The 15,449-nt window shown below is 52.9% G+C and overlaps 2 protein-coding genes across 3 annotated transcripts; both read left to right on the top strand.

The window, feature by feature from the left end:
- The first annotated feature begins 1,938 nt into the window (after positions 1–1,938).
- LOC118320052 (early growth response protein 4-like) lies at positions 1,939–4,148 on the top strand. The gene is made up of 2 exons (XM_035650830.2): positions 1,939–2,236; positions 2,366–4,148. Exons 1-2 carry the CDS (start codon positions 2,116–2,118, stop codon positions 3,577–3,579), a joined length of 1,335 nt encoding a protein of 444 aa, XP_035506723.1. The 5' UTR covers positions 1,939–2,115; the 3' UTR covers positions 3,580–4,148.
- Positions 4,149–5,966: 1,818 nt separating this feature from the next.
- Positions 5,967–14,704, top strand: LOC118319885 (F-box only protein 41-like). 2 transcript variants are annotated; one of them, XM_035650582.2, is made up of 16 exons: positions 5,967–6,151; positions 7,377–7,575; positions 7,716–8,207; positions 8,289–8,368; positions 9,336–9,618; positions 9,804–9,865; positions 10,062–10,211; positions 10,375–10,547; positions 10,624–10,847; positions 10,956–11,071; positions 11,440–11,592; positions 13,461–13,556; positions 13,681–13,799; positions 13,936–14,094; positions 14,186–14,301; positions 14,565–14,704. In XM_035650582.2, the coding sequence occupies exons 2-16, from the start codon at positions 7,399–7,401 to the stop codon at positions 14,625–14,627; spliced, it is 2,463 nt and encodes an 820-aa protein (XP_035506475.2). In that variant the 5' UTR covers positions 5,967–6,151; positions 7,377–7,398; the 3' UTR covers positions 14,628–14,704. The 2 variants fall into 2 exon arrangements, with proteins under 2 accessions (XP_035506475.2, XP_035506468.2); XM_035650575.2 differs by having other exon boundaries at positions 5,967–6,155.
- Positions 14,705–15,449: the final 745 nt, after the last annotated feature.

Raw genomic sequence — 15,449 nt, 5'->3', positions numbered from 1 at the left:
TCTCCCTCCCTCCCACTCTCTCTCTCTCTCTCTCCCCCCCTCCCTCTCTCTCCCCCTCTCTCTCCCCCCCTCTCTCTCTCTCTCCCTCCCCTCTCTCTCCCTCCCCTCTCTCTCTCCCTCCCTCCCACTCTCTCTCCCTCTCTCTCCCCCTCTCTCTCCCCCCCTCTCTCTCTCTCTCCCTCCCCTCTCTCTCTCTCCCCTCTCTCTCTCTCCCCTCTCTCCCTCCCCTCTCTCTCTCCCTCCCTCCCACTCTCTCTCTCTCTCTCTCCCCCCCCCCTCTCTCTCTCCCTCCCCTCTCTCCCCCTCTCTCTCCCCCCCCCCTCTCTCTCTCCCTCCCCTCTCTCCCTCCCTCTCTCTCCCCCCTCTCTCCCCCCCCCCCCCCTCTCTCTCTCCCTCCCCTCTCTCCCCTCCCTTCTCTCCTCTCTCCCCTCTCTCCTCTCTCTCTCTCCCTCTCTTTCTCCCCCCCCTCTTTCTCTCTCTCTCTCCCTCCCTTTCTCCCCCCCCCCCTCTCCCTCTCTCCCTCCTCTCTCTCCCCCCCCTCTCTCTCTCTCCCTCCCCCCCCCCTCTCCTCCCCTCCCCTCCTCTCTCTCCCCCCCCCCCCCCCCCCCCCCCCCCCCCCCCCCCCCCCCCCCCCCCCCCCCCCCCCCCCCCCCCCCCCCCCCCCCCCCCCCCCCCCCCCCCCCCCCCCCCCCCCCCCCCCCTCTGCAGCACTGCGGAGCTCTCCTCTGTGTCTCTCCTTCTGAATCCGTCTCCTCGTTGCGACGACGCAGGAAACAAACAAACACAAACCGCTGTTTTGTTGTTTTACACATAATGTCTCCTGGTCATCAAGAACAAGATCGATCATGTTATTGATAACGTCTGTCAGACATGTTGATATTTACGTGTGTTAATTATCTTTAAAAAAAACCACCAGCTGTTGAATATGACCGTTGTGTTTTCATACTCTTCTTCCTCTTCATCACTCAACAGTCGTCTTCATCACTTCATTTCTATCTTTGACTTTCATTGTGTCACTTCTTACAAACATTATGATATTATTTTATTATTGTGGACATAAAAAATCTCAATAACTTCAGTTAATGTTTATAAACCAGAGAAAAAAATCATCTTTTTTTATTAATATTTCATTTTTATTGAGCCTGTCAGACAGATTTCAGGTTCCAAGGGTAAAATGTGATGGTCTGCCTGTGAGGCTGAACTAAGGGCAGAGATTCCCAACACAACAACAACAACAACAACAACAAGTTACACAAATCTGTTCTTCAGTCATCCATCATCCATCAGTGTCCCTCCATCCCTCCGTTATCCCTCCATCACCTATCCCTCCATCCATCATCCATCCCTCCATCATCGATCAGTCTCCCTCCCTCCATCCATCCCTCCATCATCCATCCCTCCATCATCGATCAGTCTCCCTCCCTCCATCCATCAGTCTCCCCCATCATCCATCAGTCTCCCCCCATCATCCATCAGTCTCCCTCCATCCCTCCATCATCTATCCCTCCATCCCTCCATCAGTCTCCCTCCATCATCAGTCCTCCCATCAGTCTCCCTCCATCATCCATCCCTCCATCAGTCTCCCCCCATCATCCATCAGTCTCCCTCCATCCTTCCATCATCTATCCCTCCATCCCTCCATCAGTCTCCCTCCCTCCTCCCTCCCTCCTGGTTGTATAATCCCTCTCTGTTGCCGCAGTGAAGGAAACCCCTCTCCCTCTCTCTCTCTCTCCCTCCCGTGTCTACGTCGCTTTCCCGCCTGTCCTTTTATGGTGTGGGGATACCCGCCGTCACGGCCGGATGCTGCCCATGTTTGGGCAGCTGCGAAGCGCGCGGCGGGGGGAATCCCTCGCTCCGGCGCCAGCCAATGGGGCCCGCGCGGGGGTTACCTAGGAGACGGAGAGTATAAAACGGGCAGCGAGCGGAGGGAGCCCACAGCATCCTCAGCATCCACAGCATCCTCAGCATCCTCAGCATCCTCAGCATCCTCACGGAACTCACTCACCGGCCCCGGTGACGGATTAATACCTGGATTACATTTCCATAAGCGAGGGAACCCCGAGCGACCAACCACCCGACCTGACACGGTTCAGTTTCCTGCACGAGACACGCACGATGCTTCTGGAGCGCGACGACAGCTTCATGTCGGAGTTCGAGGACGCGTGCAGCGCCTGGGTGGACAGCGTGGGCCCCAGCGAGGGGGGCGACTCCGACGTGGGGTCACCTTTCTGTCAAGGTGTGTGAGGCCGTCGGTCACGTGACTGCTCCATCAGCTGCATCTTCACATTCTATTGATTTGTCCTGTGAGCTGATATTATGCAATGACACTAACACCTCCTCCTCCTCCTCCTCTCTCTCCCTCCAGTTTTCTCTCCGGGAACCGACGCCTCCGACTCAGATTTCTTCTCCGACTTCAGCGACTGCTCCTCGGACACGCTCTCTCCCTCCCTCGGTTACACCGGCAGCTTCTTCGCGGAGCCCGAGGCTCCTCCGGCGGCAGCAGCGGGGCTGAGCAGCACCGCGGACGCGATCCTCAACATGATCACCGAGATCGTGGGCATCTGCACCGAGGTGGAGCAGCAGGGCGAGTCCGCCCCGTCCTCCGCGGCGCCCTCTCCGGCCACATCCTGCCCCTCGTCGCCGCTCTTCGCCCCGTCTCCCTGCATCCCTCCCCCGGCTGCAGCCGCGCAGCCTCCCGCCTCCATCTCACAGCCGGTGGTGGTTAAGAGCGAGTTCGTGACCTCCAGCTGCAGCAGCAGCTCTGGACACTCCTCCTCTGGACAGTCTTCTTCTGGACACTCCTCCTCTGGACAGTCTTCCCTCGGCGGGAGCGAGGCGCTGTTCTCGGCCGGCGCCGACTCTCTCCTCCCGCTGGAGCAACAGGTGGATGTGGTTGAATTCATCGACTCTCTGCTGAGCTCCGATGCCGCCCAGGGCGAGCTGCGGGCCGGCTGCGAGGTGAAGCAGGAGCCGCTGGGGCTGGAGGACTGGCTCAAGAGCCTGGCGGCGGCGGCGGCGGCGGCTCCGGTTACCGGGGGGGATTCTGGCAGTTACGTCATCAGCAGACCGGTGATCAAGACGGAGCTCGTGCAGAGCGGGAGCGACCTCCACCTGCCCGCCTCCACCCTGGACGTCCACCTGCTGTCCTCCCTCCTGCAGGGCGCGTTCCCGATCATCAACATCGGCAACGTGCACGCGCAGGGAGCCCCCAAACTGTCGCGCGGCGGCAGGCGCGCTCCCGCCAAGAGCGGGCTGAAGGTGAAGCCGTTCCCCTGCTCGGTCCCGGGATGCGAGCGGCGCTTCTCGCGCTCCGACGAGCTCAACCGGCACGTGCGCATCCACACGGGCCAGAAGCCGTTCCAGTGCACGATCTGCGCGCGCAGCTTCAGCCGCAGCGACCACCTCACCACGCACACGCGCACGCACACGGGCGAGAAGCCCTTCTCGTGCGACGTGTGCGGCAAGAGGTTCGCGCGCAGCGACGAGAGGAAGAGGCACGGGCGCGTGCACGTCAAGCAGCAGCTGCGCGCCCAGATGATGGCGGCCTACTCGCTGGCCCTGAACGCGCCCGGCGTCTGAACCCGGATCCGGGTGTGAGCGCGGGCCGCGGCAGGCCTCTTTAAAAGCTTCGGGATTTGAACCGTCGACCGAAGAGCGTCAGAGTGACGTTTCCATGTGACGTCACATTGAAGGCGATTGGAAGCAGAAGTGGGAGGAGTTAGCAGGTGTTCGGGGGACTTTGGTCCGCTCTGCAGGAGCGCGAGGACACGGTCCAAGGAGGAAGAGGAGGAACTCTCGACTTCCTGTTGGTGTTGAACTCTGACCTCCTGACCTCCTGACCCCCAGCCGAGGGCAGAGGAACTGTTCGTCCGATCCGACGGACGATTGACTGTAAAATATTTGGTGCATGAAGACGTGAACAGTGAAGAAACTCTGTGATGTTGTTTCCACGTTGAGACTTTATACGGACGATTCTCTATGTTTGTAACACATTCTATTTTTATATCTGTCAGAGTGTGTATATTTGTATGAGTCACTTTTCTATCTGACGTGATTGTAAATGATCTTCATCATGATCGTCATGACACTTGTTTACTGCTCCTTGTTCTGCATGGAGGCTGTTGCCAATAAACAAACTGACAAACAGACCAGAGAGTTCTTTATGCTTCTTCTTCATCATCATATTCCTCATCATCGTCCTCCTCCTCCTCATCATCCTCACCATCACCATCGTCCTCGTCCTCCTCCTCCTCCTCATCCTCACCATCACCATCGTCCTCCTCCTCCTCATCATCCTCACCATCACCACCGTCCTCCTCCTCCTCCTCGTCATCCTCACCATCAACATCGTCCTCCTCCTCCTCACCATCACCATCGTCCTCCTCCTCCTCATCATCCTCACCATCAACATCGTCCTCCTCCTCCTCACCATCACCATCGTCCTCCTCCTCCTCATCATCCTCACCATCACCATCGTCCTCCTCCTCCTCATCATCCTCACCATCACCATCATCCTCCTCCTCCTCATCATCCTCACCATCACCATCATCCTCCTCCTCATCATCATCCTCTCCATCACCACCGTCCTCCTCCTCCTCCTCGTCATCCTCACCATCACCGTCACCATCGTCCTCCTCCTCATCACCATCGTCCTCCTCCTCCTCGTCATCCTCACCATCACCGTCACCATCGTCCTCCTCCTCATCACCATCGTCCTCCTCCTCCTGATCATCCTCACCATCACCATCGTCCTCCTCCTCATCATCATCACCATCGTCCTCCTCCTCCTCATCATCCTCACCATCACCATCGTCCTCCTCCTCCTCATCATCCTCACCATCACCATCGTCCTCCTCCTCATCATCATCCTCACCATCACCATCGTCCTCCTCCTCCTCATCATCCTCACCATCACCATCGTCCTCCTCCTCCTCATCATCACCATCGTCCTCCTCCTCATCATCATCCTCACCATCACCATCGTCCTCACCCTCCTCATCATCCTCACCATCACCATCGTCCTCCTCCTCCTCATCATCCTCACCATCACCATCGTCCTCCTCCTCCTCATCATCACCATCGTCCTCCTCCTCATCATCATCCTCACCATCACCATCGTCCTCCTCCTCCTCATCATCCTCACCATAACTGTTGCCGTGGCAACAAACGGCCTCGTCAGTCGTGTCACTCGAACATCCCTACTCTGTGAACTGTGTAGGTCGTGTTGCCCCCGGCAACAGCAGAGCAAGTTTTCCTCCGAGTGAAGACGAACAAACAAAAGTTCTGTGTGTGTGTGTGTGTGTGTGTGTGTGTGTGTGTGTGTGAGAGAGAGAGAGAGAGAGAGAGAGAGAGACTACCCACTCTGCAGGCTCTTGGCGCCCTCCAGTGGTCACCAGGCGGCTCTGCAGATCCTCTGATGACAGTGCACTCTTGACAGTTTGTTTTTAATGTTGTCGTCATCGAATCGATGTTTGAATCGATTCAAACATTGATTCAATACACGAACACGCTTCTATCACAGAGAATAAGTCATGAATCCAGATGAAAACAGTCAGACGCGTGAGATTTGCTGCAGATCGATTGAATGATGAGGTTTGAGCTCAACTGATTATTCTAGTTAAAAACGTTTTCCAGAATAAGATGCTCAGTAAATGATCCATGAACGAACTCCTCGGTTAGAACCAGAAGTGACGTCGGATGAACGTCAGTGACAGAAACAGATTTCATCTTCAGTCAAAACAGAAACTGATCATGAAACATGATCCAGAAGAAAAACTAAACCTAGAACCTGAGTGGAGCAATAAGATCAGTGAGAACACGAGTCGGTCATTCATCTAATTAGTGAATTCAAACGGGGCGGAGTCTCCCCCCCCCCCCCCCCCCCCCCCCCCCCAACACACACACACACCACATCAACACTGACACGTCACGCGACTCTGACGTCACAGCGGCGGCTGCAGGCCGACACAGAGGGGCGGGGCGCGCGCGCACACACACACACACACACACACACACACACACTCTTATGGAGCTCAACGTTTTCCCGCACGAGTCGGTGTCGGTGCACCGGACTGAGAGGATCGATGCGCACCAGCGGAACCATGGCAACGGGTTTCTGCCTCGTGAAGGCGTGTGACGCAGCGGATCGGCGGTAGGTAAGAGTTGACTCGTTCACACGTCTGTTCATCATCCATGTGTTCGTGAATGAAATGATAGAAAATGAGAAATGATTCAGTTCTCTCAGTTGACGTCCATCCATCAAAAAACAAACCAGGAAAGTTCTAGATCTATTTACTGAAAGGATTGTTTGCACATCAAAAATAGTTCCAGATTAATTCATAATCAATGAATTATTTGTCGCCATGGTAACGATAATAACTGCTTGAATAAGGTGTAGGAATCATCATTAGAAACTCTGAGGTAGACTGGTCCCGCGGCGTGCTGACGAGTGGACACCGACCAGTCATCTCACCGTGGCCACCGGAGGGCGCTGTGACCTGATCGCAAACACACGATGAGGAATATTTTAGTTCTCACGTGGAATCTATAAACATCAACAGTGGCGGTTCAGTTGAAACTTTTGTTCAACTTCACGTTTGAATGCAAGGCTTTTTTTACATAGTTGTATTGTTACTTCATTACGTCATTTTCAAATCATAAACGTCTTGAGTTCATAGTAAAATACGCAAAACAGCAGCTAGTTACGACAAATTCAATAATTTGCTTTATGATTTGATTTATGAGAACACGATGAAGATCACGAGGATCAGCTGATCGACAGAAAACTTGGCCAAAAAATATCGGACGATCGTTTTCATCACTTCTCAAGCAAAACGTCTGCTGGTTACGGTTGCTCATGATTTGCTCATTATACATTTTGTAATGGAAGTGAATGTTTGAACCGAGGGTTAAAAAAAAGAAAGATGGAGGCCACACCCTCCACGTTTCTTTCTTCCTGCTCATCCGTCCGCATTCTAAACTCCTCTGCAGGGGGGGTTGACCGGAGGAGTCGCCTGTGGGGGGGTGCATGCTTCACTTAGCAATTAGCATCATAGGAAAACACACACACACACACACACGTCCTACTACTGTCAAATCCAGCAGGCGAGGAGGAATGTGTGTGTGTGTGTGTGTGATGATATTTAAACGTATCACCCTTCAACTGCGTTTCCTATTCTTCTGTTTTCAATCTGCAGGGTTCAGTCTCATTAAAGTTTCATGTAGCACTAACACACACACTGACCCAGTTTTTTCCTGTGTGTGTGTGTGTGTGTGTGTTAATACGTTTCAACTCGTCCTGTCTTGTTCCACTCTGTTTCCGTCTCTGTCTCAGCGTTTCCATTGTTTTTCTGACGTGTTCCTCTTTCATCTTCCAGGTCTGCCGCTCCCCAGTGAACCATGTCCTCCTCCTCCTCCTCCTCCCCGTCCTCCTCCTCCCCGTCCCCGTCCTCTTCCTCGGAGCTGCCCTACTTTTGTCCTCGCTGTGGCGACGAGTTCCGCTTCTCGTCGGTCCCCGAGCTCCGGGCTCACCTGGTCAGCCGGCACACGTACGAGACGCTGCTGGTGCTGTCGCAGGTACTCGTGCAGCACAGATTATTCTGTCCATTGACTCGTGGTTCTTTCTTTTGGTCACAGAAATGATGGAGAATCGTCATCTTGGACCATTGACATCCCGCACACACACTGTCCAGCGCTAACTGTATCTGACATTTCAGGCTCGGGTCCGAAGCTCCAGGCCGGGGGTCCTCCTCCCACTCCCCGGCCCCGCCGGGCCCCCGAGACAGAGCTCATCCGTGGGCCTCCCCCTGCCGCTCGCCTGCCTGGATCTCGCCTCGTCGTCTGCCTCCGTCAAACTGCTCAGGGAAATGTTTGGCTCCCGCCACCGCGCCCCCCCTCCGGCGGAGCCCTCCGCCGCTCTGGCCTTGCCCGGTGCTCTGGACACTTTTGCTGGGAAGGAACTGGCCAGGGTCCTGGAGTTCGGGCTGTCGGTGGGCATCGGGCTGGAGGAGCGACTGGGCCTGGGGCGGGACTGCAAAATCGCCCGGACTTTCGCGGAGGTGGAGGAGAGGGTGAACCGCCGCGTGGGCCGGCTGAGGGCGGCGCTGCAGCGGAGGGAGGCGGAGCTGCAGCGGGCGAGGCGTGACGGGGAGCGACTGAGGAGCGAGAAGCAGGAGGTGGAGCAGAGGGCCACGTACCTGTCCAGACAGGTGGGCGCCGCCGCCATCCACCTGTGGGAATGAATGGATCGTTGATTATGATGACTCAGGTGCTTTGTCTCCCGCGGTCAGGTGTCGGCTGCTGCGGAGATGATGGAGCGACTGACCAAAGATCTGCGGGGAAAAGAAAAGGAGCTGAACGAACGACAACAGTCAGTGTCTCGGATCATCGCCGCTGGTTGACATGAGATCATTTCTAGTCTATGGTCTCGTTTTGTGTCTGTGGTGTGAGTCATCGTGTTTGTTAGTTAAAAAGAGCAGTGACATCAAAACTGTGTAATAACCTTCATGTGATCACGGATCATATTGGTGCTGAGCAGGGAAACAACATGATGCACAGACAGAGGATACGTCATGTTCACTCTGCCTCACCGGAGAGAGAGAGACACACACACACACACACACACACACAGACACACACTCACACAGACACACACACAGACAGACACACACACACACACACACACACACACACACACACACACACACACACACACACACACACACAGACACACACTCACACAGACACACACACAGACAGACACACAAAGACACACACACACACACACACACAGACACACACACACACACACACACACACACACACACACACACACACACACACACACACACAGACACACACTCACACAGACACACACACAGACAGACACACAAAGACACACACACACACACACACACACACACACACACACACACACACACACACACACACACACACACACACACACACTGTGATGATTAATCTAAGACGACAGTGAGGCCGAGCAGCCCCGAGGGTTTGTGCTATGTGTAAGGTCGGACACAGTTTGCGTGGCTTTGTTCGTCTGCACATTGTTTTTCTGACATTCATATTCATAATTATCTGAATCTTTTAGGCGCCGGACGTGATCGCACCACCTGACAGTGTTATTTGAATCCTATTAGGGCTGTAACCTACATGATTTATTGTCATTAATGATCGTAATCTGCAGAGATATCCTTTGGTAAATGAAATATAACAGTTGATGAATCAATTACACAATATTTCAGCCTGAAATCCTATATTCTACCAAAGACGTGTGTTTTCATCAGACATGGTGAAATGTGTGTGTGTTGCAGGGAGGTGGTCGACATCGAGTGTTTCCTGAGGGCGACGGCAGAGAAAGAAGCCGAGGCCAAAACCAGACTCCAGATGTTCATCGAGGCGTTGTTGGAGCGAGCCGACCGCGCCGAGCGCCAGCTGCTGCGGCTCAACGCGCACGCGGACCACAACCACTACGCACGCCGCCACGACAAGTACGCGTACGCTGACCCGTACGCACCCTCCGAGGTGTACACACCGGGACCGGGCCGCGGGGGACGCAGCCTCGACGACGTGATGCAGGGAACCGTCGGCAACCGGGTGAGAAGTGACAGACGCATGCTGACTCACAGAAATGACGCTGAGTATATAAGTACAATGTTTTAAAACACATGTATATAAATATACAAACTATCTTCTCTCCTGCGAGTCGTAGACGTTATGTCCTCGTACCTTTGGGTTCACATGTTGGAGCATTTAACCTCCATCTCCTCTCATTCGTCCAGAGGAGCTACAGTGTCTCCGGCTCCTGCCGACTGGAGGAGCAGCTGCACCAGCATCACTACAGGTACTTCACCAGACATGATGCGATATGAGTCTTTATGACTCTGAAGATATTATCCTCCTGAACAAGAAAGGTCACAGCACGCGACAATCTGCATTATCACACCTGAGAACCAGGAGAATCTCTGAGCGAACGCATTCGCGAACGTGTTCGTATGTGAATTCAGAACGTGCGTCGTCTCGTCTGTCGTCTCCCGCAGCGGACACACGGGGCGAATGCGAACCTCGTCGCTGGGTTCGGGGGGGTGGGACTGTGATGGGGGGCTGGTCCACCTCCTCCACCCGCCTCACTACCCTCCGCCCTGGACCCGACCAGAGAGAGGAGGAGACGGGAGGAGAGAGAGATTCTGGTACGACAGTGGTGCATTCAGACAAATGTACACTCGTAGAGACATATACATACATATACATATATATATATATATATATATATATATATATATGTATATATGTATATATATATATATATATGGTGAGGTTTTATGTTTTCTTCTTCTTCTCCCATGTTTCCAGGGTCGGGGAAGGAGGATGGGGAAGAACATGGAATAACAGAAGCCGTCGTCACCACAGCACAGAGGAGGATGAAGAGGAGGAGGATGAAGAGGAGGAGGATGAAGAGGAGGGGTGCTGGAGCAGTGCTGACATGAGGAGGCTCGTCTTCGCCCGGCGACACACACCTGGATCAGGTCGATCTCTGGATCTTTGTTGAGTCTTTTTTTGTTTCCTCTCTGGTTGTTGCTGACTTTGTATTGGTTGTTGCAGACGTCCTCTCCTCCCCAGGCTCCACCCCATCCTGTCGCCATGCCGACAGGCAGCTGGGGGCGGACCGCCTGAGGCTGAGGGCGGGCCTCTTCTGCGTCTTCCCATATTTGGACGTGCGCTCGTTGCTGTGTGCGGCCGAGACGTGCTCCGATTGGCGGTTCGTCGCCAGGCACCCGGCGGTTTGGACACGCCTGCGGCTGGAGAGCGCCCGGGTGTCGGCCGAGGTACGAGAGCCTTCATCATCATCGTCATCTTCATCGGGCGAAGGAATCAAACATCCGGGTCTTTGGATCCAGACTCAAAGTATATCATGTTCTTTGTCTCGTGTGTAGTTCCTGACCACTCTGTCCCAGTGGTGCACTCAGACTCAGTCCGTCGTCCTCGACAACCTGAAACCACGAAGCAGACGAGCCAATGAGACGCGAGAGGATTACCACAGGGACACCAGGTGACACACACACACACACACACACACACACACACACACACACACACACACACACACACACACACACACACACACACACACTCTGAGGGATAACACTCAGACACTCACACTGGCAAAAATGTAAAATCTCATCTTTTTATTTTTTTTTCTAAATGTGCATGTTGCCATGGCAACATCATCTCATTTCAACACGAGTCGAGTCGGCTTCGTCTGATTGGTCAGAGGAGATAACAGGAGGACAGAAGAAGTGTTTATGAGCAGGTTACTGAAGAACCTGGTGCATTGTGGGTATTGTAGTTGAGCTGGTGGTGTGTTGTCGTTGTGGTTGTGGTTGTTGTCATTGTGGTTGTTGTCGTTGTGGTTGTCAGGGGCAGCGTGGAGCCGGGGCTGGAGGCCCTGCTGCGGTCAGCAGGGGGCAGTCTGCTCCACCTGTCTGTGTCCCAGTGTCCACACGTCCTCACCGACCGGACGCTGTGGTTGGCCAGCTGCTACAGCAGGAACCTGCAGACGCTCACCTACAGGTGACTACACACCAGTCTGTCTGACCACCTGTCTGACTCTGTACCTGTCTGTCTGACCACCTGTCTGACTCTGTACCAGTCTGTCTGACCACCTGTCTGACTCTGTACCTGTCTGTCTGACCACCTGTCTGACTCTGTACCTGTCTGTCTGACCACCTGTCTGACTCTGTACCTGTCTGTCTGACCACCTGTCTGACTCTGTACCAGTCTGTCTGACCACCTGTCTGACTCTGTACCTGTCTGTCTGATCACCTGTCTGACTCTGTACCAGTCTGTCTGACCACCTGTCTGACTCTGTACCTGTCTGTCTGATCACCTGTCTGACTCTGCACCTGTCTGTCTGATCACCTGTCTGACTCTGTACCAGTCTGTCTGATCACCTGTCTGACTCTGTACCAGTCTGTCTGACCACCTGTCTGACTCTGCACCAGTCTGTCTGACCACCTGTCTGACTCTGCACCAGTCTGTCTGACCACCTGTCTGACTCTGTACCAGTCTGTCTGACCACCTGTCTGACTCTATACCAGTCTGTCTGACCACCTGTCTGACTCTGTACCAGTCTGTCTGACCACCTGTCTGACTCTGTACCTGTCTGTCTGACCACCTGTCTGACTCTGTACCTGTCTGTCTGATCACCTGTTTGACTCTGTACCTGTCTGTCTCGCTACCTGTCTGTCTGATCACCTGTCTGACTCTGTACCAGTCTGTCTGACCACCTGTCTGACTCTGTACCTGTCTGTCTGATCACCTATTTGACTCTGTACCTGTCTGTCTCGCTACCTGTCTGTCTGATCACCTGTCTGACTCTGTACCTGTCTGTCTGACCACCTGTCTGACTCTGCACCTGTCTGTCTGATCACCTGTCTGACTCTGTACCAGTCTGTCTGACCACCTGTCTGACTCTGTACCTGTCTGTCTGATCACCTGTCTGACTCTGCACCTGTCTGTCTGATCACCTGTCTGACTCTGCACCTGTCTGTCTGATCACCTGTCTGACTCTGTACCAGTCTGTCTGACCACCTGTCTGACTCTGCACCAGTCTGTCTGACCACCTGTCTGACTCTGCACCAGTCTGTCTGACCACCTGTCTGACTCTGCACCAGTCTGTCTGACCACCTGTCTGACTCTGTACCAGTCTGTCTGACCACCTGTCTGACTCTGTACCAGTCTGTCTGACCACCTGTCTGACTCTATACCAGTCTGTCTGACCACCTGTCTGACTCTGTACCAGTCTGTCTGACCACCTGTCTGACTCTGTACCAGTCTGTCTGACCACCTGTCTGAATCTGTACCTGTCTGTCTGATCACCTGTCTGACTCTGCACCTGTCTGTCTGATCACCTGTCTGACTCTGTACCAGTCTGTCTGACCACCTGTCTGACTCTGTACCTGTCTGTCTGATCACCTGTTTGACTCTGTACCTGTCTGTCTCGCTACCTGTCTGTCTGATCACCTGTCTGACTCTGTACCTGTCTGTCTGACCACCTGTCTGACTCTGTACCTGTCTGTGTGTCTGTCTGTCTGACTCGCTACCTGTCTGTCTTTCTACCTGTCTGTGTGTCTGTCTGTCTGACTCGCTACCTGTCTGTCTGATCACCTGTCTGTATCTCTACCTGTCTGTCTGATCACCTGTCTGTCTCTCTAACTGTCTGTCTGATCACCTGTCTGTCTGACCACCTGTCTGACTCTGTACCTGTCTGTGTGTCTGTCTGTCTGACTCCGTACCTGTCTGTCTCTCTATCTATCTGTCTGTCTGTCTGACTCTGTACCTGTAACTGTCTGTCTTTCTACTTGTCTGTGTGTCTGTCTGTCTGACTCGCTACCTGTCTGTCTGATCACCTGTCTGTCTGATCACCTGTCTGTCTGCAGGAGTTCATCTGACCCTCTGGGTGCCGAGGTTCTCTGGGCCCTGGGTGCAGGCTGCAGGAACATCAGCAGCCTGCAGGTGGCGCCGGCTCATCCCTGGTCAGTTCACACACTTCCTGTTTCTTCTACAGGAACTGAATTTAGTTTCTACATGAGTTCAACAACAGCAGAAGTTTCACATTTCACTCAATTTGAACTTTTCTCACCTACGTTCTCTCGTCAGCCAACAACCAACTCGCTTTGGAAACCGATGCCTGCAGACGATTGGTCGATGCTGGCCACACCTCTGCTCGCTCAGTGTGGGCGGGGCCGGCTGTGGGACTCAGGGATTGGTCGCCGTTGGTGAGTGACAGCAGAAAAAATAAATCATACGCTGAATTTTCAGACATCTCAAACAAAACAAGACAAACTTGACGAATTAACTATCTGTGTGTGTGTGTGTGTGTGTGTGTGTGTGTGTGTGTGTGTGTTGGTGCAGTGCGTACCTGTGCTCACCTGCAGGTGTTGGAGTTGGAGCGTGTCACTGACCTCGGCCTGCAGGTGGCGACTGAGCTGTGCGAGGTCGGACTGAAGGGTCTGCATACGCTGATTCTGTCACACACACCCGTCAGCGGTCAGGCCATCCTGCACTTCCACAGTGAGACACACACACACACACACATTCACTTATCATCACTCTGAGATGTAGATGAATAATTAAAACACCCTGCGTGCGTGCGTGCTTGCAGGTGAGTGTGGTGACCTCAGGTCCATCAAGGTCGTCGTCTCGGCGTCAGATTACTTTGAGGAGCCAGAGACGCAGGAAGCTCGGCACCTGTTTGGGGAAATTCTCTGCACATTGAAGGTGAGAGTGTGTGTGTGTGAGTGTGTGTGTGTGTGTGTGTCACAGTCATGTAGTTCGCCCCCTGGTGTCTGGCTGCAGTATAGGTCATAAGCCCCGCCCCCTCCATGTTAGCAGATGGGACATGTAAATCCAGGCTGCAGGAAACACGATCGTTGACAGAACTGATGTTAGACGATTTTGTGACTCATCGCCAGTGACCATAGCAACAGTACTGAGACTCCAACTGTTCATCTTGTGTGCTTTTTGTTTTTTTCCCCCCTCAGGTTCTTCAGCAGCGTCCTGGACTGTGTGACGTCCTGCAGGTCAAAGCAGAAGGATTCTGCTGACCTCGACACACACACACACACACACACACACACACACACACACACACACACACACACACACACACACACACACACACACACACACACACACACACACACACACACACACACACACACACACACACACCTGTGAAGTGTCAATCGAGTGTTTGTGTTTCTTTACCTTCAAACAACAGAAACACACATCAGTGATGCAGATAACAATTATTCAAATAAAAGATTAAAGTTAAAGCCCCATTGTGTAATATTTAGAAGAACTTATTAACAGAGGTTGAATATATTGTCCATAACTATGTTCATATATGTTAAATATAGTTCCATGAGGTGGACCGACCTCCGTGTGAGTCTCCATGTTTCTACGTCGTGTTGAAATGCTCAGTTGGATGCGGTTTGTAACTTAACCACCAGATGGCGGCAGAAAAAATTACACACTGGAGCTTTAAGTTTATTTCTTTTGAATAATTGAAAATTCGTCCACCACAATTTATCAAAGGTCAAATTTAAACAATCAGTCTTTTCTCCAAATGTAAATATTAACATTTTCAAATCTGGAACCAGAATTTTTTTAAATATATTTTGTGGTTTTTTACATAAAAAGTAGTTTGTCAGAATAATCCCAGAAAAGATCTGAAACACTGATTCTGTGTGAACCTCTTAACAAAAGAACCATGTACACAATATTTATTCCTCTGAATATTTCACAAACACCTTTTTCTCTAAAACACATAAAGTCTAAGTTGCACTTTTTACAGAAAATATTTTCCCTCCCTGACCTTAATTCTTATGAAAACCTATTTCAACTTAATCTAAAGCCTCTTTTCT

The sequence above is a fragment of the Scophthalmus maximus genome, chromosome 12 (genome assembly GCF_022379125.1).
Source record: "Scophthalmus maximus strain ysfricsl-2021 chromosome 12, ASM2237912v1, whole genome shotgun sequence".
In the NCBI taxonomy this organism is placed as follows: domain Eukaryota; kingdom Metazoa; phylum Chordata; class Actinopteri; order Pleuronectiformes; family Scophthalmidae; genus Scophthalmus; species Scophthalmus maximus.
The sequence above is the reverse complement of the archived record's forward strand: the minus strand, read 5'-3'. Positions and strand labels throughout refer to the sequence as shown.

Bases quoted from the DNA above. Each gene is read 5' to 3' on its own strand.
- LOC118320052 (XM_035650830.2), top strand. From the start codon at position 2,116: ATGCTTCTGGAGCGCGACGACAGCTTCATGTCGGAGTTCGAGGACGCG. The intron at 2,237-2,365 runs GTGTGTGAGGCC...CTCTCCCTCCAG, and splicing joins GGGGTCACCTTTCTGTCAAG to TTTTCTCTCCGGGAACCGAC.
- LOC118319885 (XM_035650582.2), top strand. From the start codon at position 7,399: ATGTCCTCCTCCTCCTCCTCCTCCCCGTCCTCCTCCTCCCCGTCCCCG. The intron at 11,593-13,460 runs GTGACTACACAC...GTCTGTCTGCAG, and splicing joins CTGCAGACGCTCACCTACAG to GAGTTCATCTGACCCTCTGG. The intron at 14,095-14,185 runs GTGAGACACACA...GCGTGCTTGCAG, and splicing joins GGCCATCCTGCACTTCCACA to GTGAGTGTGGTGACCTCAGG.